Raw genomic sequence first — 22,876 nt, 5'->3', positions numbered from 1 at the left:
CCCCCTCGGGAGCAGAGCTGTAACACTTGCATGGGAAAGCCTTTCCCTGCAGAACTGTAACACAACTAGTTGCCAGGCATCCAGGCAACAAAACCAACACACTAAGGAACACGCTTTCAGGAGGTGAACATTTGGAGAACACACTGAAACTACAGCCACCACCTTCCATAGTTACTTCTAAGTATGTGTGTGTGTGTGTGTGTGTGTGTGTGTGTGTGTGTGTGTGTGTGAACTGGACATACCAGTTGGGAGAGGGGAGAGTGCCCCATTATTACATCCATCAAATGGTGTGTTGCCTTCGATCTTGATTTTCCTAGGCTCAGATAGAAATAGTTGGTCATAAGGACTTTGGGCAGGCTAGATCTTCAACTGTTTTTTAAACTGTCTAGAACTCTCTCTGGACAGATGTGCCAGGTAGTGAACTACTAACGCTTGTGGATCCTAAATGAAGGGAATCATTCTATGATTCCTTCAAAGACAAGAAGCTAAAAGATTTCCTTTTCCATTATTGGGTAAAACGTCTGAAGAAAATTTCATATCCAACTTGGGAACAGAAATTTCCAAAGACATCCTCAAGAGTTGAAATACAAAGAGACACTCCAAACATACAGCATGCACAGACTCAGCCTGGCAGCTGATGGCTACTGTGCCAAAGCTCCACCACGGTCCAGTCAGTCCTGGGGCTTGACACATCTTTATCTCCTCTCTGACTCCCCAGTGCAGGGAAGGAATAGTGAGTTCCTCCTTTTCACTGGAGGGCCTTGACATTCAGACATAGGTATAGGACCAATCAAGGTACTGGTCTAGAAAAATAAGCACACATTTATTAAATAAAATTTTCTACCTGTCATAAACTTGAGGCAAGCAACTGTGGCTAGCAGACTTTACTGCATGCTTGATTCTGCTTCCAAATGCCTTCAGCAGCCATGTTACTGGTACGTACCAAGTAAACCATTCCTTTCCATTTATCTTGGGGACCATAGTGATCAGTATCATGTCCATAGGGTAAAAAAGGACCAGGACAAAAGCACACTGACCCTAACAACCCCAAGACCAAGACCAGTACCAAGAAACAGAATCCCACCAATCCCTAAGCTTGCCCCAAGATCAGGCCACAAAAATCCCACCAATCCCAGGTCACATGGAAATCTCCCCACTCCCAAGAAACCCTATATAAAGCCTGCCTTCTCCTCAGTTTTCTGCTGCTTCTCATCCAAGCAGAGGCAGCCACCCTCTTGGGTTTTTCCTTCTCAATGATCTCTTGTGTGAGATTTGTTGTGCAGTATGACATTGTGGTATTACTTGGCTCCAGACTACCAGGATGCATTTCCATCCAAGCTGTAATTCTTGTATGGGAAACCTACCCTCACCAAATCAGAGCTGTAACACTTCTGTTGGGAAAAATCTTTCCCTTCAGAGCTGTAACACAGTGCCTATCACTTGTACTTATCTGTTGTCCCTATTTTGGGTGTGAGGAACACATGGTGAATATCTTTAAATGTTTTAGGTATGTGGTTGAGAACAGAAAGCAGGTTACAGAAGTGCATTTCTGATAGAGTTTGGATAAAATAAAATGATGGCTGTTCATATTGATGCAGGACACTATGGGATCTCATACACATATAAAAATGTACCGATAAAATCAGGGTAAAAACCATTTCCATCACTTTGTTGCTCTTCTTCCAAGCTCCTTTTCTCATATTCTATAAACTATCAAATGTCTTATCATAAACCATCATATTGCAATTCTCAAATATATAAATGTTCATCAAGATTTTTAATGTTTAGGGATAATAAAACATTAACTTTTAAATTTTGATTATTATATAGTATGTATGTGTACCTAATGAGCACACTATGCCTCAAATCTTTCTAAATAATAATTTAGAAAAAAATTTAGTTACTAAATGAAAACATGCAAAAACATAATATTGCCAGAAAAGTGTTAGCTTGTGTTTCTGATTAACTTTCCCCAAGTTATGACTTTGGAAACAAGGCATAAGAAAATATGCAATCATATGAGAGCTTGCTAATTTAGTCTTATGAGTCTTTGAAGGACTTCAGTATTAAAAGCATCCTACTTTGGATCAGCAAGATTTCTCATCAGGTCAAGGGATGTGCTGCCAAGCTGACAACCTGAGTTTGATTCCCAGGATGCACATGGTAGAAGAGGTCGATCCAGTCCTGAAAGGTGTCTTCTGACTTCTACACATGTATATGGCAGACTTGTGTTTGCACACACACCAAATAAATAAATAAATAAATTCAATAGAAAAAGAAATGTCATTTCTCTTTTCCTTTTTATTAAACATAGATTCTCTTCTCATACAATATAATATGAATACAATTTCCCCTCCCTCTACTCCTTCCGGTTTTTCCCCCACCTTCTCTCTCACCCAGACCACTCCCTTTCTGTCTCTCATTGGAAAAGAACAGGCTTCTAAGAGATAACCCCAAAACATAACAAATAAAATATACTAAGATAAAATGAAAACCACCAGATCAAAATTGGATAAGCCAAGCCAACAAAAAAATAAAAGGGTCCTAAAAAAAGGCACAAGAATCAGAGACCCACTCATTTACACACTCAGGAGTTCCATGTAAGTACTAAACTGAAAGCTAGTGCGTTTGTGCCTAGGACCTGGTACAGACCCATGCAGGCCCTGTGCATGCTGCTTCAGTTTCTGTGAGTTCATATGAGCTTTGCTCAGTTTTTTTAGTGGAGGACCTGTTCTCATGGTGCTCTCTATCCCCTCTGTCTCCCCCACTCCTTCTACCTCCCCTTCTCTGGGTTTCCTTGAGCTCTGAGGGTGGGGGGAAGGAGTTGATGGAGACATCTTGTTTAGAGCTGTGTGTTCCAAGGGGTGTGTGTGTGTGTGTGTGTGTGTGTGTGTGTGTAATATCTTGCTGTGGGTCTCTGCATTTGTTCTTAACTGCTGCAGTAGGAAGCCTCTCTGTTGGTGGCTGAATGAGGTGCTGACCTATGAGTATAGCAGAATATCATTATTAGTCATTTTATTCTTACTTTTTTTAAGGTATTTGGTTTTACCCTAGGTCTCTGGGCTGTCTAGACTCTGGTTCTGGGTCACCCAATCTGTGTCAGGTATCAGTTCCATCTCATGGAGTGGGCCTTAAGTCAAGTCAGACATTGGTTGGTTACTCCCACAAGCTTTGTGCTACCATTGCCCTCTCATAATTTGTAGGCAGGACAGGCTACAAATCAAAGGTTTTGTGATTGAGTTGGTGTTTACTACTTTTGACAGCTTGCAGAGTATCTGTCTGTTTCATAGACACTAGAACATGGGATGAAGATTCTATAGAGACACCCGCTTGATCTCTCCTTGTTCAGTGAGTTGTAGTTGAGTGTGTAGGTGTTATCTTCAGCAATAGAACCTTGCTGTCAGTTTGCGGAGAGCAGCCTGTTGTCTGGCAGCCTAGGTTGTTTGAGGATTTCCATAGGACCCTTTGGCCAACAATTCAAATGGATGAAGCTCAGTTCCAGCATGGGACACTTCATTTGATGACGAGAGGACCAGTAGGGGTTCCATCCCTCTCATTCTTTGGAGACCTCATTAGGATCCCTTCCAAATATTATAGGAAGTCTGCACTGTGGTAGGTTCCCATGCCGCCCCTCAAATAATCATCAATTCTGGATGTCTCTCCCCCCATTCCCTCCCTCAGTCTCATCTCCTCTCCCCCTTCCCACCTGGTTCTTCTGCATCAACCCTCCCCACTCCACCCCTCCTCTGCCAGCTCCAGTCCATGCATAAAATCTATTCTATTTTCCCTTCCCAGGGAGATCCATGCATCCCATTAGTCCTTTCTTCTATGCCTAACTTGTCTGGGTTTATGGATTGTAGCTTGGTTATCATTTATTTATTTGCTAATATACAGATATAAATGAATATATTCCATATTACTCTTTCTGGATTACTTCACTCAATTTTTTCTAGTTCCATCTATTTGCCTACAAATTTCATGATGTCATTTTTTTTAAAAGAGCTGAGAAATACTCCATTGTATAAATGTGCCACATTTTCTTTATCCATTCTTCTGTTGAAGACATCTAGGTTGTTTATAATTTCTGACTTTTGTGAATAGAGCAACAATGAACATGACTGAGCAAGTGTTCCTGTGGTAGAATGAAGCATCCTTTGGTATATGCCCAACAGTGGTATGGCTGAGTCTTGAGGTAAATTAATCCCCACATTTCTGAGGAGCCAACATATTGATTCCCATAATGGTTATACAAGTTTGCACTCCCACCAGCAATGGAGGAGTGTTCCCCTTACTCCACATCCTCTCCAGCATGATCTGTCACTTGTCACTTGTGTTTTTGATCTTAGCCATTCTGACAGGTGTAAGATGGAATCTCAGTCATTTTGAGTTGCATTTCCCTGATGGCCAGAATGTTGAACATTTCTTTAAGTGTTTCTCTGCCATTTGAGCTTACTCTGTTGAGAATTCTCTGCTTAGATCTATATTCCATTTTTTGATTAGATTGTTTGTGGTTTTAATATCTAGTTTCTTGAGTTCTTTATATATTTTGGACATTAGCCCTCTATCAAATGTGTAGTTGGGAATAGCAAAAGAAATGTCCTATTTCAATATTAGACTCATCATTAAAATCACAATTGTTTAGGTCATTCAGGACCAGAGTGATTTCAAGTATAAAGTTTTTCAAATCACTATCAAAGGGGTTAAGTCTTGGAAATTGCAGAAATTTTTGTTGACTAAAAGTTGAAACTTTCATATTTGTGTGTGTTTGTGTGTGTGTGTGTGTGTGTGTGTGTGCACATGCACTTGTTAAACACTTTCTAAACTTCTTGTTTGTTTGTTTGCTTGCTTGCTTGCTTGTTTCTTCTTGAGATGGGGTCTCATGTAGCCTAGGATAGTCTTGAACTCACTGTGTAGCTGAGGATGGCCTTGAACTCTGGATTCTCCTATCTCTGCCTGCTGAGTGCTGGGATTATACCATATCTTGTTTCTAGATATCCCATTAATCTCATGGTGTATAAGGGGGGTATTATTAGAAGTTCTTGGTGGGATTCAATAAACAGCTCTTCTCAGCATGCAAAAACATAATCTTCAGCCTGGCATAATGGTGCACATCTTTAATCTCAGCTCTCAGAGACAGACGTAGAAAGATTTCTAAGTTCAAGACCAATCTGATTTACAGAGTGAGTTCCAGGTCAGTCAGGGCTACACAGAGAAACCCTGTCTCAAAATAACAAAACAAACTACATGGCATCAGGAGTTTAACTAATACTGAATCTAAGGATTTTACACGTGTGTTAATAGGATGATGCTAAAACCCAGATGTTGGGCTGGAGAGATGGCTCAGAGGCTAAGAGCACTGGTCCCAAGTTCAATTCTCAGCAACCACATGGTGGCTCACAACCATCTATAATGAGATCTGGTGCCCATTTCTAGTGTGCAGGGATAATGGAGGTAGAACACTATATACATAATAAATAAGTAAATCTCTTATTTTAAAAAAAGCCAGATGTTTTTATAAATAACAGAATCAATTTACCACTAAATCATATAAAATGCTCCCCACCAAATCCACTCTGGTCTACAGTGCATGCAACTATGGTCTTAATACTGTTTCAGCTGTTGAAGGGACTACTAAATAAAATCCTCCAATGAAATTCCTCATTGGGTTTCTGAGCACCAAGTGCACCCTGTGGCTGCAGCTGAAGCCCAACATGGCAGAGACCTATTGGGCCTTCATGAAAAACTCTCCCCTCCTGATGCCAATGGGCATTGAAAGCCCAATATGGCCAGCTTTGGCAAGCATTAAGGTAAGCCTAGGAACTGCAGCCATGATACCTTCTTTTTCAAGTATGTTTGAGAATGTGTCACCCAGACACCTAGGAGATTAAGGATAACACTGAAGATCACTGACCTCCATTTATTAACAGTAGCATGCCAGCTAAGCATTTTCACTCTCACAACCCTATTCAAGCTGGAGTAGTACCTACTTCTCAGGAGTGGCTCTGTGCAACAGTTTTTGGCCTCCTGAAATTCATTTAGCCCCCTTTGAAGATACCTTAAATTTTGTGAGTCTGAATGTAGCCATTATGAGACCATTAGTTCTGCTCCTTGTGAGCTGCCTGTTTTTTCTTTATGGTTTTTTAGTTGTTCTTTTGCAGAGCTGCCAGCTTAAGTCGTGCTGGGATCAAGAATAATGGGCCTTGGCAGTTCGTGGTCCTGGAGTTGTGTCCATGCCAGTGGATGCCCACATGCTCCAGAAGAGAATTTGACATCGATGCTGCTGTTGTTGCTGTTATAACAGCAGCGACCACCACTACTACTGTTTCTGGGATTGCCATTTCATAATTGGTTACTACAGCTAGCACAGTGGAGACCCTGGCAGCTAAAGTAGCTACCACAGTTAATTAATCTTTCATTCTATTGGGCATGACAAATTTAAATTAATAGTTATATACATTTGAATTGGCCTTGAAAGCTATAAATTTACAAACTCGAGTTCCATTTGCTCTAGGGATACCATCTTACAAGGTCTCCAATTTGCAGTAAGGCTCGTTAAGGAAGGGAATGGATCAGTTGCCTTTAACCTACCAGCTATGGGTGGGTTAAGACTTCTGTTGGTCTTTTCTGTGTTGAACACACAGATTGCAAGCCCAGCACCACATAGAGATCTTTGGCAACAGTTAACTCTGCAGCTCTCACAGGATTGAGCCTATAAGATAATGAGTATTCAGAGACGGGTAATACCTGGGGGTGCTCACCAACCTAAGACAGAACACCTGTGTGGCCTGGACAGGTGTCTCCATGACGGGTAAGGTGACCTGCTGACATCCTATGCAACCTAAGTCAGAAGTAAAAGGGGGGACCTATAGGTCCCTGGCCCCATTTTGGGTAACTGTTGCCTTGCTTGCTGACCTTGACCTTGATATCCTCCCTATGCTAATTCCCTGCAAGATTCCACCCTCTTGAATGCTTAAGGGAAGCTCCTTGTCTGTGTATCCAGCATATTGGGCGTTAACAGCTTAGATGCAAGATTGTAAAACATCAGAAGCAGGGTTGGGGATTTAGCTCAGTGGTAGAGCGCTTGCCTAGCAAGCACAAAGCCCAGGGTTTGATCCTCAGCTCAAAAAAAAAAAAATTAGAAGCGAACTTCTGCCATCCGGGGTTCTCCCATTGTGCTGTAAGCCTGTATTTAAGACCTCCTCCCTCCTTCAATAAATGTCATTCGGCGTTCAAAAAAAAAAAAAAAAGAAGAAGAAGAAGAGGGGGAGTGGATGGGGTAGAGTGGGAGGGAGGTGTGGAGGCGGGAGAAAGGGAGGGAGGGGGAACTGGGGTTGGTATGTAAAATGGAAAAATTTTAATAAATAAATATATTTTAAATAAATAAATAAATAAATAAATTCCTCAAAAATGCTTCCCTCTTGAATCATTTGGGTTTTTTTTTTAAACATATAGTGAAATGCTATAACTTGGATCTGGAGTAGCCCCCAAAAGGCTGTGTATAAAAGCTTCATCTTCAGCTTTAAAAAGAAATGGAGCCATTCAGTAGAAAGTGGACTACTTATGAAAATATAGGGCAGAACAAGATGGCAGCTAAGACCTTCCAGTGATTGTCTCCCTGTGGGGGTGCTAAGTGGAGCAGCTCCTCAAAGAACAATTTGCCTCCATGAGAGCTCATGAGATCAGATGTGTGAACCCCTGGAAGGAATACAGTAAAGATGCTAGTATTGAGTTCAGAAATCAGCACTTTGATCTTCAGTGGGTTAACAAGGGGGCTGAATGAAGCCAGAACTCACCAGATTCTCTTGAAAGAGCACAGAAACAAAAGAAAAATAAAAAGCTGGCAAGCTATCTGTGCAGACCCCAGCAAGCCTGGATGTTTGAAAGTATTGAGAGCTTTTCAGGGTTATGCTCTAAATATGTAGGAAGCATGGAACTGCTTCAGAAAAGAAATTCACTTGATCTCTCAGCAAATCTTCATGGTGTTTTAACCAGGATTTATCTTGAGAAGGAACCTTCTAAGTGTCTAAGTTTGGACTAATCTAGGAATGGGAAATCCTTGCCTACTCTGGGATCTGATAGACATTCCTCTTCTGTGGCTCAGCAGGTTGTTGCCAATCAAGCAAGACTTGGCTGGTAGTGACTCTGCCGCAAACCCACTGAGAATACCACAGTGTGGTGCAGGGTGTTGTAATGGAAGGAGAGCAGAACCAAGGCTCTAGAAGCCTGACCGCTGAACCTGGGAGCACAGCCACTTACAAGTGGCTTTCATAAATGACAAGAATGCAATCCTTTCCCTCATGGTTTCTACTGTCTGTCCCAGCACAGTGGCTCCTACCAGGCAATGTGCTCTTGAAGAGAGTATTGTCAGAAATGAGCAGATGCACACACACACCACACACACACACACACACACACACACACACACACACACACACGCATGCACGCACGCACGCGCGCATGCACATGCTTCCTCTCCATCATGAGGACAGCTTGATTAACCATGGACTTCCTGCTATGATATCTTGCCTTGACACAGGCCCAAAACATGGACTGAAATCTGTGCACTTCTTATTAGACTTGGGTATTTGTTACAGAAACAGAAAGCAGACTAATACAGTTACTAAAGAAAGTGAAAGTGAGGAATCAGATAAAAGGTGTTGAGAGGGAACTTGCAATTTTACATAGAAACCAGAGAATACCTCACATGGAGGGTGGTGTTTGAACAGAACCTGCAATAATTTAGGGACTGAGCCACATGATTGTTATGCGGTGCTCACCCAGGCAATTCAACAACCTTGAGACAGTGTGTGCTTTTCCAGGTTTGAGGGATAAAGAGCCAGTGAGGCTAGACTGAGTAATGGAGATCAGAAAGATTATGTGCACAGGGCGGTGGGATCTACATTTGTCAAGCAGTGTCCCCCAAATGGAGAAAGTCCCATGTTTGTTGCTCAGTTTTAGGACTAATTTGTCACTCAAAGTGACTGCCCTCCATAGTCATTCCTTGTGTCTGTGGGCAGTTAAGGAGTAAAGGGTCAGATAGAAGTCAGGAAGGTATCTGAGATGGATGACCCCTTCACATGAACAAAACATCAGAAATGGAGAGTGTGTGCCACAGAAAGATAGCCGAGTGTGTTCTACATGTGTCAAGCATATCATGATTGCTAATGGTGGAGGTTAAGTACAAAATAAAACCACCCAGGGAAATGGAAGAGAGGTAAATGATACACAAGCAACTAGGTCCTAATAACCGAGCAAGTGTTTGTTTCAAAGATTCAAGATAGTGCAAAGGGTAGCTTGCCTATACAAGAGGAGTGGGTTGTATATGTAGCGCATCATGGGGAGCTCAGTGTAACATGGACAGGAAAGTGATAGATCTCTACAGAAGCTCATCTCACTGAGGGGTGTGAGCCTTGGTAGACAGACAATGAGGACACAGCAACTTGTGAGTCAAGAGTCATCAGACAGAGTTTCCAAAGAGGTCACTGTGAATTAGAACCATCATCTTCAGCACATGATTTATAGATCAGAGGCACCATCACCCTCAGGAAATCACCAGACACATAAAATCCCAGGCTCTGTGCCAGTGCTACCTAATCAGAAACTGGGAGTGCAGCCCAGCCTCTCCAGGTGACTCTGGCTCTGGCCGAAGCTCTAGGACAGAATGTGAAGTGGCCACCGTGGGTCAGAACAACAAGGGAGCAGAGGAAAGTGGAAGAGGAATCTGCAATCTGCCCATGCAGATGTGGATGGGAACATCCTGAGCAAACGCCATCAACCGATACTCTATGCTCTTTTGGGTGAGTTCACCCAAAACAAGATAAAAGGGAAAATAGGCCTTTCTAAAATGAGGAAATAAGTGCTTGTGGATGATAAAAATTGGAACTTTTCAAAATAGTCTTGGGTTTGATGAATTTAAATCAAAAAGATTTAATCTAATCTTCAGAGTAAAAGGTCGTGCAGAATTCCCCTCACAGGAACACTGGAACTTTGCTCACCCAGTGACTGGACAGGGAATAAGTGGGTCAACTAAATAACCAGAAATGGCCAAAGAAGAGGTTCTTGCCAAACAGGAAACTTGGCATCTGCTTGCAGAACACTTTTCCAAGTTAGGGAGTTGGGTATACACAGCCATCTTTTGTACCTAAACCTTTCTTTGGCTTGACTGACCACTTAACTTTATACCCCACAAATTGTAGCTTTGAGATAAAAATCTTAACTTTCAAACTCTTTTCAAGAAGATGAAAATTTGCAGATTTGGTGTTGCTGATGCTAGTCTGACATCCTGCTGTTACCAACAATTATTCACACTAATTTTTAAATTTCACCAACTAAAAATTGAAGTTGATACAGAAAAGTTGGTCCTTTTTTTGTTCATTTATGTTTTATTGGTATGTAGGAACAAAACTTTTGCACACAGACAAGGGTTCTTCCAGTGAATCATGTCTCTAATCCACTTCATTGTGTGCCCTTTTGTGTTAGTGAACTTCACGTTACTACAATGAAATGCCCAAGTCAAGTAATCTTTAAAAAAAGGTTGCTTGAGCTCACAGATCTCAGAGCTCACAGCATAGCTGAAGTGGCCCTGTGCTCCTGCCTCTGATGAAGCTAGCTCATCATGACTGGAACACAGGAGAAGCAAGTGATCAGAGACTGAGGAGAGATGATGGGTGGCATTCAACAATCACTTTTGAGGGCATTGCTGCCTATGACCTGAAGACCTGATCTAGATTCCACTTCCAAGGGACTCAAGTATCTCCTGGGGGCACCACCCCATGGACCAAGCTTTCAGTCATGGCTGTTTGAAGTACAATCAGCCAACACGTAAACCACAGCATTTCTGCTTCAAGTATGCTAATTAATTAAAATATAAAATGGTCCTTGATGACAAAATTATACAAGCTCATTTGCTTTCAGTTTTATGATTTATATCCAGCATTTAGTTTGAGAGAGTCCTTTATGTAGTGAATAGGGTAGCAATAGCTTTGCATAAAGGTAGGTAACATTTGTTATATTCAAATTTGTTCCAAGGACAGACAACCACAAAGGTTTTTTATGGAAATTTTAATTAGTTAATTGAAAAAATTATATTTGTAACCATATTTTACGTAGAAGTATTCAACTTTCCCCAGAATTTCACAATGGTACAAAAGTTAACTCTAAATGCATTAAAGGCATTTTTAAGAAACTAAATGGTCATACACTCGGTTGACTCGGTTTTTAGTGGCGCAACGAATGAAGCCTAGGGTCTTGCGCATGCTCAGTAAGAGCTTTCCCACTGAACCACACCACCACCACTACCCCACCCCCCTCCCCCCGCTCCTAGGTTTACTCTTTGTCAAGGCTCTATGGCAAGACTCAGAATTTCCTGTAGGAATCAATTCAGGATTGCTCACTCTGCCTCAACCTCCACTCTGACCCGTGGGTCTACATCATATGCTCACTTAATGAAACAAATTACAGTCCCCGTGCCTGTCATCAATAAAATGAAATTAGGAGATCTTAACAGCCATGTATTTCATATCATCCTAATGAATGAATTAGAAACTACACTCACTATTAGTATCTTCAGCTCACTGGTTTGTTTTATGGTTGGGGAAGGAAAGCTGCCAGATCCCATGGGACTTTAAGCAGTGTTCCTCAATTTACTCCCTATGTGACTACCATTCTCCCCTCATTGTGACCACTACCAGAGGAGCACGATGGCCCATACTGGTTCATCTCAAGAGGAAAAAAAGGACTGTGCAAACAATTCATCGTATTAGTAAACATGAATCTGTGCTGTTTTACATCTTACCTCTAGAGTTCCCATCTCTAGAAAGAATGAACAGGACTGAGCTATGTCTTCATTTAAGGTTTAGATTCTTTCTGCTGGAATCATCCCACTGATGCTCAAATGTGTCTTATTCCTGTGGCACACATATTTTTAGAGAAGGTCTTTTCTCTGCATCATGATAGTACAGATTCTCCTTAGTTCAAAAAAGAAAATAAACTAGCAAACTGCTTTTGCCTCAAATTATTTGAATTAATAAAGTCCTATTCTGTCAAAGCTCTACTCCTTCACACTCACACTATTTCTGTGAGGTAGGAAGTCTAAATGCTTATACTTACAATGGAATTGAAGGTAAATTCAAACATGTATTTGTCAGCACCAAAAGATACTGACAGACAACTTGCATGTTTTTTTCTTCCTTAAAGTGTCTTTGATTCAATAAAACTTACAAAAGATGATTTACATTATATTTTAATATTCTGACATCTCACCCATATTTGATTTGCCTCAAATTCTAAAAGTATTTTAAACAAGCGCTATTTAGGTATTAACAACCTCATTTTACTTTAAGACCTCCATCCAGCACTCCTGTAAGTTTGCAAAAGTAAAACACTGGTGTTTCCAAATGTCACAAAGATCTGCTTTGTTTTACAAGAAGTTGACAAAATCATCTGAAATATCTTTTCTCAAGAAGAACATATTGCACAATCTCTGGGCAATCAAATCAAAGAAAAAGTTATTCAAGGAACCTGGAGTCTCATTGCCAAACCTGAATACATATTCATTCAAAATCACTTGATAAATAACTGTACTTCAAATCAGAGTTATAAAAGTCTACATATAAGATTACATGACCCTGCTCATTAGAATACTGCAAGAAAGAGTCACAAAACTTGATTTTTGTTTACAAATATGGTGATCAAAAATATATCTATATACATAAGAAATACATGAATACATAGTTGATTTAAATGGTATATAAATCTCTTTGCTTCAGATAAATTATAATATTTTTTAATATTTTAGTTTTCAATGTCAGTGAGCAACCTTTAAATGTACAAAGCATGGCTGTCTAAATATGACAGACCAAAAAGTATGTATAAAATTATAAACTATCTTTAAAATGTCAATATTTCTATTTTAAAAATGTGAAAACTTTCTTAATCTTTTAAACAATATCTAATGTGGTGTTATAGAAAAATAAGTTATTGAACTGATGAAATTCCATAATGCAAGTTGTAGCTAGGAACACAGCCAAATAAATGGCTAAGAACATTGAGACTACTGCTTGAAATCTTAGAAGATAGAACAAAACATGTATATAATAAGTAAGGAACAAGTGAAAAGAAAAGTGGTATTTACCTATGAAATTTAGCACTTTAAATATATGAATTAGTAGTTCAATTTAACATCACTAAAAACAAGTATCTGACCCCATGCGGCTTTATAATTTTTTTTAATCTTTTTTTGTTTTGTGTTGTTTATTCAGAGCTGAGGACCGAACCCAGGGCCTTGTGCTTGCTAGGCAAGCACTCTACCACTGAGCTAAATCCCCCACCCTGACTTTACCATTTTTAAATATGCAATGTTCTTGACTCACCAAATCTTTATGAAGTATGCATTAGTCAGTATCAGGTGAATGGGCATATATAATTTATAGGCTAGGTCCTGGTGAGTGGAGAACAGAGGTGACATGATTCATATTGGTTGTCTTGAGACATATATAAGCCCAGGAAACTGGAACAGTTAAGCCTGGACAATGCGCCCAACAAAAGCAAGATTGTTGGGACAAAAACTAAGAATGAGGACAAGAACTATAGTCTATAGTCTGCGGTCTACAGCCAGTGGTCTATAATCTATAGTCAACAGTCTGCAGCCAGTGGTCTATAATCTATAGTCAACAGTCTGCAGCCAGTGGTCTATAATCTATAGTCAACAGTCTGCAGCCAGTGGTCTATAATCTATAGTCAACAGTCTGCAGCCAGTGGTCTATAATCTATAGTCAACAGTCTGCAGCCAGTGGTCTATAATCTATAGTCAACAGTCTGCAGCCAGTGGTCTATAATCTATAGTCAACAGTCTGCAGCCAGTGGTCTATAATCTATAGTCAACAGTCTGCAGCCAGTGGTCTATAATCTATAGTCAACAGTCTGCAGCCAGTGGTCTATAATCTATAGTCAACAGTCTGCAGTCTACGGCCAGCAATGCAATTGGCTAATAGCCAGGGATCTCAGGGGGAATCAAAACAGGCACAAGAATGTATTAAAGATGATCTTGATCCTTGCGTCCCTATTATGTCCTGGGCAGATCCTTTTGTTTACTCCATTCCAGAGGCAGTATCAGTAGCAAAGTTACACCATGAGCTCATCCAGAAGTAAAGATCACAGATAGGCTCCATTCCTCCTCATTTCACCACTGCCTAGAAACAGAATATGTAGGGGGAGGCAAGAAATCTCTTTCCAGGATTTATGATTCTAGTTAAATATCCCAAAATACTAGGACCAAAGGCATGGAAAATATTTTCAATAAGGTCCAAGTGTAAGAATATGCCTTTGATCAAGTATCATGTGTGTGTGTCTTTATTTGCCTTTCAGACATGTATGTGGTCGTAACATTCACAACTGTAGCTCTACTGAAATGTGCTGATGTTGAAACTCTTAACTTTAGTGTAGCATCAATAAATTAGTGTAGAAAGTAAACCAAGTTGAGACTTAGCTTTAACAAAAATAAATCTTCCAAAACACCTATGATAGGGTTTGAAAAACTGATCTGGTCCAATTGTCCTAAAACGTATTAAAAAAAAAAAAAAAAAGACAGGCATGACATAGTAGTCTCCTGCTCCAGATTGCTTCACAAGCGTGTCCCATCGATCTTGCCACTGTTATCTGTGGAGTTTGGTTCAATGTGGTTGAAGGCAGGGTTATCAGTTCCACCATCTTCCAGAGGATGCAATTTATAGCTTAAAACATGATTCTTCTGAAGAAAAAAAAAAGTTACATGGAAAATTTTTAAAAGAAACTTCATTTGTTCAATAGCAGAGAATTGTTACTACATTTTCATGTCTCTAAATCTCTTGACAGAGAGTGATAGCCAAGCAATTAAAGATAGAATGGTGTACATTATACACTCTGGCTATGAATATCCACATATTCTCTCAAATAGTTCTTATCTATTAACTATACACCTGTAGATATAAATATAGAAATATCCTTTCTGTGTGCCTGTTCAAGAAAAGGCCTGGGGACTATTCAGGGGATTAAAAACCCACTTTGCCCTAATTTAAGATAACCAAACCTAACTTACTTTCTTTTTTTTTAAATATATTTATTTATTAAAATTTTTTCCATTTTTCATACCAACCCCAGTTCCCCCTCCCTCCCCTTCTCCTGCCTCCTCACCTCCCTCCTGCTCTACCCCCATCCATTCCTCAGAGTGGGTAAGGCCTCCCATGGTACTCAACAAAGTCTGGCATACCACCTAACTTACTTTCTTAAGAGCATCAAAATTGGATAAAAAGTCCTGTTTGGTTAGTAAGAATCGGGGGTCTAAATTCTGTTTTCTTCCTCCTGAAAAACAAATACATTATTTACATTGTTATACAGATCTCCCATTACACAGGCTTTTGGCTTATGAACACATAAAATGCAAACACACACACACACACACACACACACACACACACACACACACACACACACACCAAAAAACCTTAAAGTAGTCCTGATCCAGACACAACTCCCTCTCCCTAGAGCTCAGATCCTACAAGTGTCTAACTGATAAATATGATTTTTTTTAAAGATTTATTTATTTATTATGTATACAGCATGTATGACTGCAGGCCAGAAGAGGGCACCAGATCTCATTACAGATGGTTGTGAGCTACCATGTGGTTGCTGGGAATTGAACTCAGGACCTCTGGAAAAGCAATTGGTGGTGCTCTTAGCCAATGAGCCATCTCTCAAGCCCTCACTGGTGTTTTTACAAATCCTCTTCTCTAAGGTTTTGTTTTAGAAACTAATCCTTTGATTTGGCCTTGCTTGTTTTCTGTCTGTCTGTCTGTCTTTCATTTTTCTTTTCATTTTTTTTTTCTTGGTGGACCAACTTAGATGCTCTTGAGAACCACGTATGTGGTCCTCAAACCACCACTATCTAAATCTTTGAGAGATGTGCTTAAAACAGAAATGCCATGCTGGGCAGTGGTGGTGCACACCTTTAATCCCAGCACTCAGGAGGCGGATCTCTGTGAGTTTGAGGCCAGCCTGGGCTACAGAATGAGTTCCAGGAAAGGCTCAAAACTACACAGAGAAACCTTGCCTCGGGGGAAAAAAAAAAACCAGAAATGCCTGCACTTTAGCCTGGACTGACCAAATTGGAACTGAGGGGCCACTGAACTCTTGGTTTTGCTCATTTTCCGAGGTGATTTCTATATCTGCTAAAGTTTGAGAACTGCCCCAGCACCCACCCCTGTTTTACTAATAAAAACAGACAAACACTCAGTGCAAAGAGTCAAATGGAGCTGCATGCCAATCAAGTCCGTCCTTCTGGATTCTTATAAATTTCTAGTACTCTACAGTTCGTTTTAAAGAACATCACAAGTGTCTGTTTCTAGACTTTCTTCTCGAGGTTCTCACTGCTGCTGTGAGGGAAGGATGGTTCACTGGTGAAACTAATGAGGTAAAAAGTATTCTTTGACTAGCTACCTTCTCTCCTGGACAACTCCACGCACTTAACAAAATCAAAGAAGTTAAAAGAAAAGGAAATGCCAGCAGGAGCCTCTGATCCCCCAGTTTCTTAAAAAGGGAGAGAAAGCAGGAGGGGGTGATAAGAGCCAAGGACAGAAATACACAGAGGTAGTACAGATGTATTTCAGAAATGAACAACTGGTTAATTTGTGGAAATAAATTGTACTTCTCAAAACAGATTAAGTAATAAGGCCACTAAGTGAATACTTCATGAGAAAAACACAGTCCTTTTGGAAAGTGGACGCATATGTTATCATTACCAACCCAAAGGTGATAAGATTGGAAGCAGTGATACCTGGATGCCAAAAATCAACAGTGCCAGCCAGATTCTACCGAGGCTGCTTCTAACATTGTATCGTGCAAACCACGTGGCAACACCATGTGTTTGGACAAGGTGTGGGATAGCTGAATAACTGATAAAGAAGGCAATGCAGCCTTCCCCTGATCTGGCTGCTATGGATAGACATATGAGAGGGAGTATGGGGGGGGAGGGTGGTCATGGGTTAGGATCCCAGCACTTCCACCAACCCGCAATCCCAGCCGCTAGGATCTCTCACCTGGATATTTCGAGAGTCTACCTGCTCTCCTCCCTTACGGGCCATTCTTAAACTGGATCAAATGCTTCTTTGGGAATTGTTGGAAAAGTAATTGGGGAAAATATTCATAGATTAGACATAAAAGACAGAGATGGAAAGCAGGAAAGAAAAGACAAGAAAATTAAAGGGCTAAGCAAACATTTGACTGATAGAAGTTTCCAGAAAGATGAGACAAAAAATAGAAAGAAATTATAAAGGATAGCCTAAGGAAATGCCCAGGATGGATGGGTATGAGACTTCAGAGTCAAAGAGTCATGGGACACATGAAAATGTGCTTTTAGAAAGGTTAGCAGGTAACCTGGCATTGAAGTTCAAAACCAGCAAAATGAGAGAAGAAATTAAGATTTTTAGAATGGAACTTATACTCAAATTAGTAGTCAAGCATAGTAATTTTTTAGACATGTGAATTTTCCAAAACCTCTTTTCCTCTCTGTCCTTTCCAAGAATGTGCTATATAAGATGGATGCACTCAATTAAAGGTATGAGCATATGGGTAGGAGAGCTGGTTCTGCAGTTAAGAGCATTGACTGCTATTACAACTGTCGCAGATTTGGTTTCCAGCACCCACATGGTGCTCAGAAGTAAGGGAGTCTACAGCACCTTCTTCTGGCCTCTGCAGGTACCAAGAAAACACACAGTGCAATTACATATCCGCAGGTGAAACACTCATACATATAAAAATATCTACTGACTTAAAAAATAAACTTAGGCACAAATGTAAGTGAGAAGTCATGGGACATAAAAACACAGGAAGGGGGCCAAGACAATATCCACAATGAGAACAAAATAAAATTTCAGGATAAAACCTCCATTCCAGATAAGCTTACGCTGTGTGCATTGTCAAGTGATTATTAAAACTTTGTTTAATCTTTATGAACACTTCCCAAGGCTTTCTACTATGTTCACACATAAATATTATAGTTATTATTCATTATATGTGTGTACACTTTGAAATTTACAAAGATTTTGTATTGGACAATTGAAATATCCTGGCTTAAAGATGTCAAGATATGCATACAGCTCTCTCATTGCAACAAGTAACTATGAAACTATGTAACAAGTAACTATGTAACTATGTACCAAGTAACTATGTACCAAGTACCTATGTACGCTTTGGTTTTATCTTATGTCTTCATCATCCTCATTTTACACATCACAATGCTAAGACTCTATGAGAGTGGTTACTATTTACCAATATTATGTAGAACCAATATTATAATAGTGATGGGCTAAGTTGTTCTGCCTTAAGTTCAGGCTCTCAAATACTCTATGGGTAAAATTTTAAAAATTAATTTGAATCATTAATAGGATCTTAGAAGAGTGCCATAAAATACATATGCTTATATTTCTAGAAGTGAACAGAAAAAATGTTAATTACCTGTTGATAAACTGACAAGTATCCCCACTAACAATGTTACCAACGTTCCAACAGTACTGAAGTACAGATATGATATTGAATACCAATTGTCCATCAGCGGGGTCCTGAAAGACACCAAAACTATAACTATAGTAGTTCGCCATGCTCCTAACAACAACAAGTGTATGTACCCATGATCCTAAAAGTAAAAAATGCAATTTTAGCTTCTTTTAATATCATAATTAACTGGTCTGATCGCTAATTATTAAATCAGGAATTTGAAATATGGCTTCATTTTGACCATGCACATAAGAAAGGACTTTAAATAGTGTAAGAATAAGGGACTATAATTCTTTGGCACAGAAGAATTATAAAGCATGAAGCAACAGTCACCTAGATCACCACAATCTGGCATAGGCAGGTTTCTGTGGACCCCCTGACAACACAAGGGCAGCACATAGCCCCCATCAAAATCCTTATTTATTTATTTTTTAATAATTCTTACCTGAAATACATAAATAATGAATAATCAAATCAACAACCTATGCTATTCCTGACCCTGTAGACCACTGGCCAGTGCAACAATTTTCCATTAACTCTTACTTTCTTTTTGTAATCTATTTAAATACCTGACCCCTCAAATGCCATTTTAGGGGGACTTATTCTAAATAACTATGTTTGTGTTATTTTTCTGAAGTGTTATCTTTGCTTTAGCACAAATAAACTCTGGTCTCACACCCAGCATGCCTCACTTGTCTCTTAGGTTGGCAAACGATAGAGCTTGAAAAAGTGTCCCCTAAAGGTTCATGTGTTGAGGGCTTAGTCTTCATTCCCAGCTATTGGATATGGTAAACTTTTAGGAGATAAAGCCTAGTAGGAAGAAGGTAGGTCATTGCAGGAACCCCTCAAAGGGGATATATTGGGTGCCAGCCCCTCCCCCTTCTCTCTGGCCTCTAGTTCCATGATGGGAAACAATCTCCTCCACCGCAGCATGTCACCATGATCTACTGTACCACCAAGACTCAAAAGTATGAGTGTTAGGCCATCATGGCCAGAACTCCCTGACTCCATGAGTCAGATGTCATTTTCTTTTATCAAGTTGGTATTTTGTAACCCAAAGCTGACTGACATGCACAAAAATATTAAGAGTCAGTGTTTATTCATTCCACTCTTCATTATGGTCCCAATGATTCTTATCATTGAAGTCAGACATAAGTAAGGTAGATAAGATTGCTGTCCACACAAAATTGTATATCCAATGAAAGAGAACTACAATATGCAGTATGCAGTAAGAGAATGATGGATAATCCTTAAGAAAGACGGAGTGATGCCATATGACACAAACTGGGTGGAAAGGGGAGGTCTACACTGCAATACTGCAATGTGTGATCAGAGACGATCTTTTGGAAGATATGACATCACTCAAAGATGTCACTTTCAGCTACAATAAAGCAGCTTAATTAAGATCAATCGCCCTGCTAATATCAAAATATGGAAACAAGTTTTGAAGACACCAGGAAACTGAAGGAAATGAGAATTTCAGAAGAAAAATAAAAACAGGAAGAAGAGAAACAGGCTGAGATGAGATGAACTAATAAAGTTGAGATAGTGTGATATTGAGCAAAGACAGAAAACATAGAGTAGAATACCAACAACCCCCACCCCCACAGGAAACTGCCATTTGATTTACATTATTTTCCTCACCAGCAAATCTTGATGGACAACAGAGGAATTTTTTCAATAAGAGGTGCTTGATTTATTGAAATTCCACATGAGGGAAAAATTAATCTTGATCACACCATTCACGTCAGCCTCAAATGGATCACGTTTTATCAATGTAAATACTTAATGATAAAACTTTTAATTTAAAAATTAGAGAAATATCCAGACATGATGATGCACATCTTTAATCTCAGCACTCTGGAGGCAGAGACAGGTGGAGCTCTGAGTTCAAGGCCAGCCTGGTCTATAGAGAGAATTCCAGGACAGTCAGAGCTACACAAAGGAACTCTGTCTTGAAAACCCAAGCAAACAAAAAACAAATTAATAATTTAGAAGAACATTTTTATGACCTCAAAGTAGGCAATGGTTTCTTCAACAAGACTACAAAGAACTAATAATATAGGCAAAGATAAGCAGTGAATTCTTTAAAACAAAACAAAACAAAAAAAAACCTTGGCAAAAAGTGAAAATTAAACCTATTGATTGAGGAAAAATATCTTCAAAACATATTTTGAATAAAGAATATATCACCAACTCCTTAAATAAATATGAAAGAAAAGGACCAAATCTGTCAAATATTGGAGCAGCTCTCCAAAGGCAAGTGACAAAAGGAGATACCGGAATGCCCAATAAAGGTATGAAAGGGTGGTCAACATCATCAATCGTAAGAGAATTAAGACTGAAATCACCAAGATATGCTCATCAACCATTAGGAAATTAAAAGAGTGCAAACTCAATCTGGAAGGCTTGAAAGCCTGTCTAGGCAGCTACAGGATGTCTCACTGAGGCTCTAGCTATGTCACTTGCTGTCCTTATAGCGTAAAAATACTATAAAATAACACAGCAAGAGAGCCACAGGGGTCTCCCCATTTCAGGGTTCAGAAAAAGCAGTGTTATAAGAAGACAACAACAACAATACAACTGGAGCCCCCTACTTGTCACACACAACATCACGACATAACACGAAACTTAATACCTCTCCACGTTGTGTATTTGGAAAGCACTAGTAGAAAACGGCACTTCTGTGGTTGGTACCCAGGCTGACCCATTGTGTGTGATGTTACAGCCATGGGTTTCAAGGGATAACGGTAAGGTTCTCTCAGGAAGCGGAGGATAAAGCTGAGCTCCAATTCCTACCCATAAAGAAATGGCAAATCCAGCCAACAGACCAGCGAGTGCTCCCTGAAAAATAAGAGTGCTTTTTAAAGAAAAATAATGTCATTCTCTTTGAATCAATTTAACATGAGAAAGCCAGTTTCACAACCGTCAAAGCCCCTATCTGGCTCTCCTCCCTTCCAGTATCTCTGCCTCTTGCAAAGGTTGTCATGGATCTCTGGTCTCTCTGCCCAGAGTCGTAGAGACTCACTAACATCATTCCCTCTTTACCTAACCAATTGTTATGATATAAATGTCTCATATAGAAGAAACGGACTTCCTGTTGGTTTTCAGAGAAGTCATTTGGATTCCATTTATTCCAAACACAATTTTGTATTTCCAGACAGACATGTTTAGACATAATAGCAGAGACATCACCTCTTTCTGAAAAATATTCCAATTATATTCACCCCTCAGGGCTAGAATAATGAACAGGAGCTCTGGCTTGAAGCACCGAAAGAACAAACTGTGGTCATGGTGATAAAGATCAACTCACTTCTCTTTGCTGTGCTCCAACTACATGCAGTCTTTAAATCTAAGCCTGTTGACCTCCTCCTTTACAGCCTAGACATTTGATTTTAAGAAGGGCAAAAATTTAAATGTGTAAGAGATGTTGGTCTATTTACATTATGAGTATTTAAATTGCACCGCATGGTTCTGACAGTTTCCATTTAGCTTCCTGTATACAAGACCTCAATGCATAGCTCTTCCCCGTATACTTTATCAAAGTCAAAAATGAGTAATTCTGGTCACCAAGACAAGTAACTAATGACAGGTCTCAAAGCAACCATGTCTTTACAGCTGAGAAAAAAACTGCAGTTGGGAAAGTAACCTTTAGATTTGTGCATTAGTTCTACTTACAATTGAATTGGCAAAGGGGACTAAGATGCCCAAAGAAAACAGGCCCAGAAGTGGTCCACCAACCATGCCAAATATGCTGAGTGCTGCCTACAAAAATAACACAAAATCAACAATCAGTAATCTCAAACCCAAACATAAATGTTTCCGGCAATTTCATCAGGGTAGGTATTAAAGTATTCAGTCTCCTCCAGAAAAAAAAAAAAAATTCCTAATTTTATTCATGGTAATCTTATAATTGGCAAAGATCATTAACACCTGGAAACTTCTGTTTCTCTATTTTCAGCGTTTTCTGTTCCTTTGGGATTTTGTCTGTTTGTTTTGAGATAGTGCTATCTCACCTTGTAGCCCTGGCTGTCCTAGAACATACTACATAGACAAGTCTAGCCTTTAACTCACAGGGATCCTCCTGCCTCTACCTCCCAAGTGCTGAGATTAAAGGTATGCACCACCACAATTGGCTTGTCTGTCCCTTCAGGTACCCTCAAACAGGCACACAAAGAGCTGGAGAGATGGCTTAGTGGTTAAGAGTGCATGCCTTTCTTACAGAAGACCTGAATTCAGTTCCCAGCACCTACATCACATAACTCACAACTGCCTACAACTCCAGCTCAAAGGGATCAGATGCCCTTTTGTAGCCTCCATAGGCACCTACACTCACATTTACATATTCACC

The 22,876-nt window shown here is 39.8% G+C and overlaps 1 protein-coding gene across 1 annotated transcript in view; it reads right to left on the bottom strand.

Annotated features, from left to right (window-relative positions):
* Positions 1-14,620: 14,620 nt before the first annotated feature.
* Slc5a8 (solute carrier family 5 member 8) overlaps positions 14,621-22,876 on the bottom strand; it is a 49,335-nt gene continuing 41,079 nt past the window's right edge. The window contains exons 11-15 of the mRNA XM_036170216.1: positions 22,204-22,290; positions 21,164-21,369; positions 18,487-18,590; positions 15,257-15,336; positions 14,621-14,746 (exon numbers count right to left, since the gene is read on the bottom strand). Coding sequence (XP_036026109.1) covers positions 14,621-14,746; positions 15,257-15,336; positions 18,487-18,590; positions 21,164-21,369; positions 22,204-22,290 — 603 coding nt within the window. The remainder of the gene's footprint in view (positions 14,747-15,256; positions 15,337-18,486; positions 18,591-21,163; positions 21,370-22,203; positions 22,291-22,876) is intronic.

This window comes from Onychomys torridus, chromosome 20 (genome assembly GCF_903995425.1).
Source record: "Onychomys torridus chromosome 20, mOncTor1.1, whole genome shotgun sequence".
Taxonomy (NCBI): Eukaryota; Metazoa; Chordata; class Mammalia; order Rodentia; family Cricetidae; genus Onychomys; species Onychomys torridus.
The sequence above is the reverse complement of the archived record's forward strand: the minus strand, read 5'-3'. Positions and strand labels throughout refer to the sequence as shown.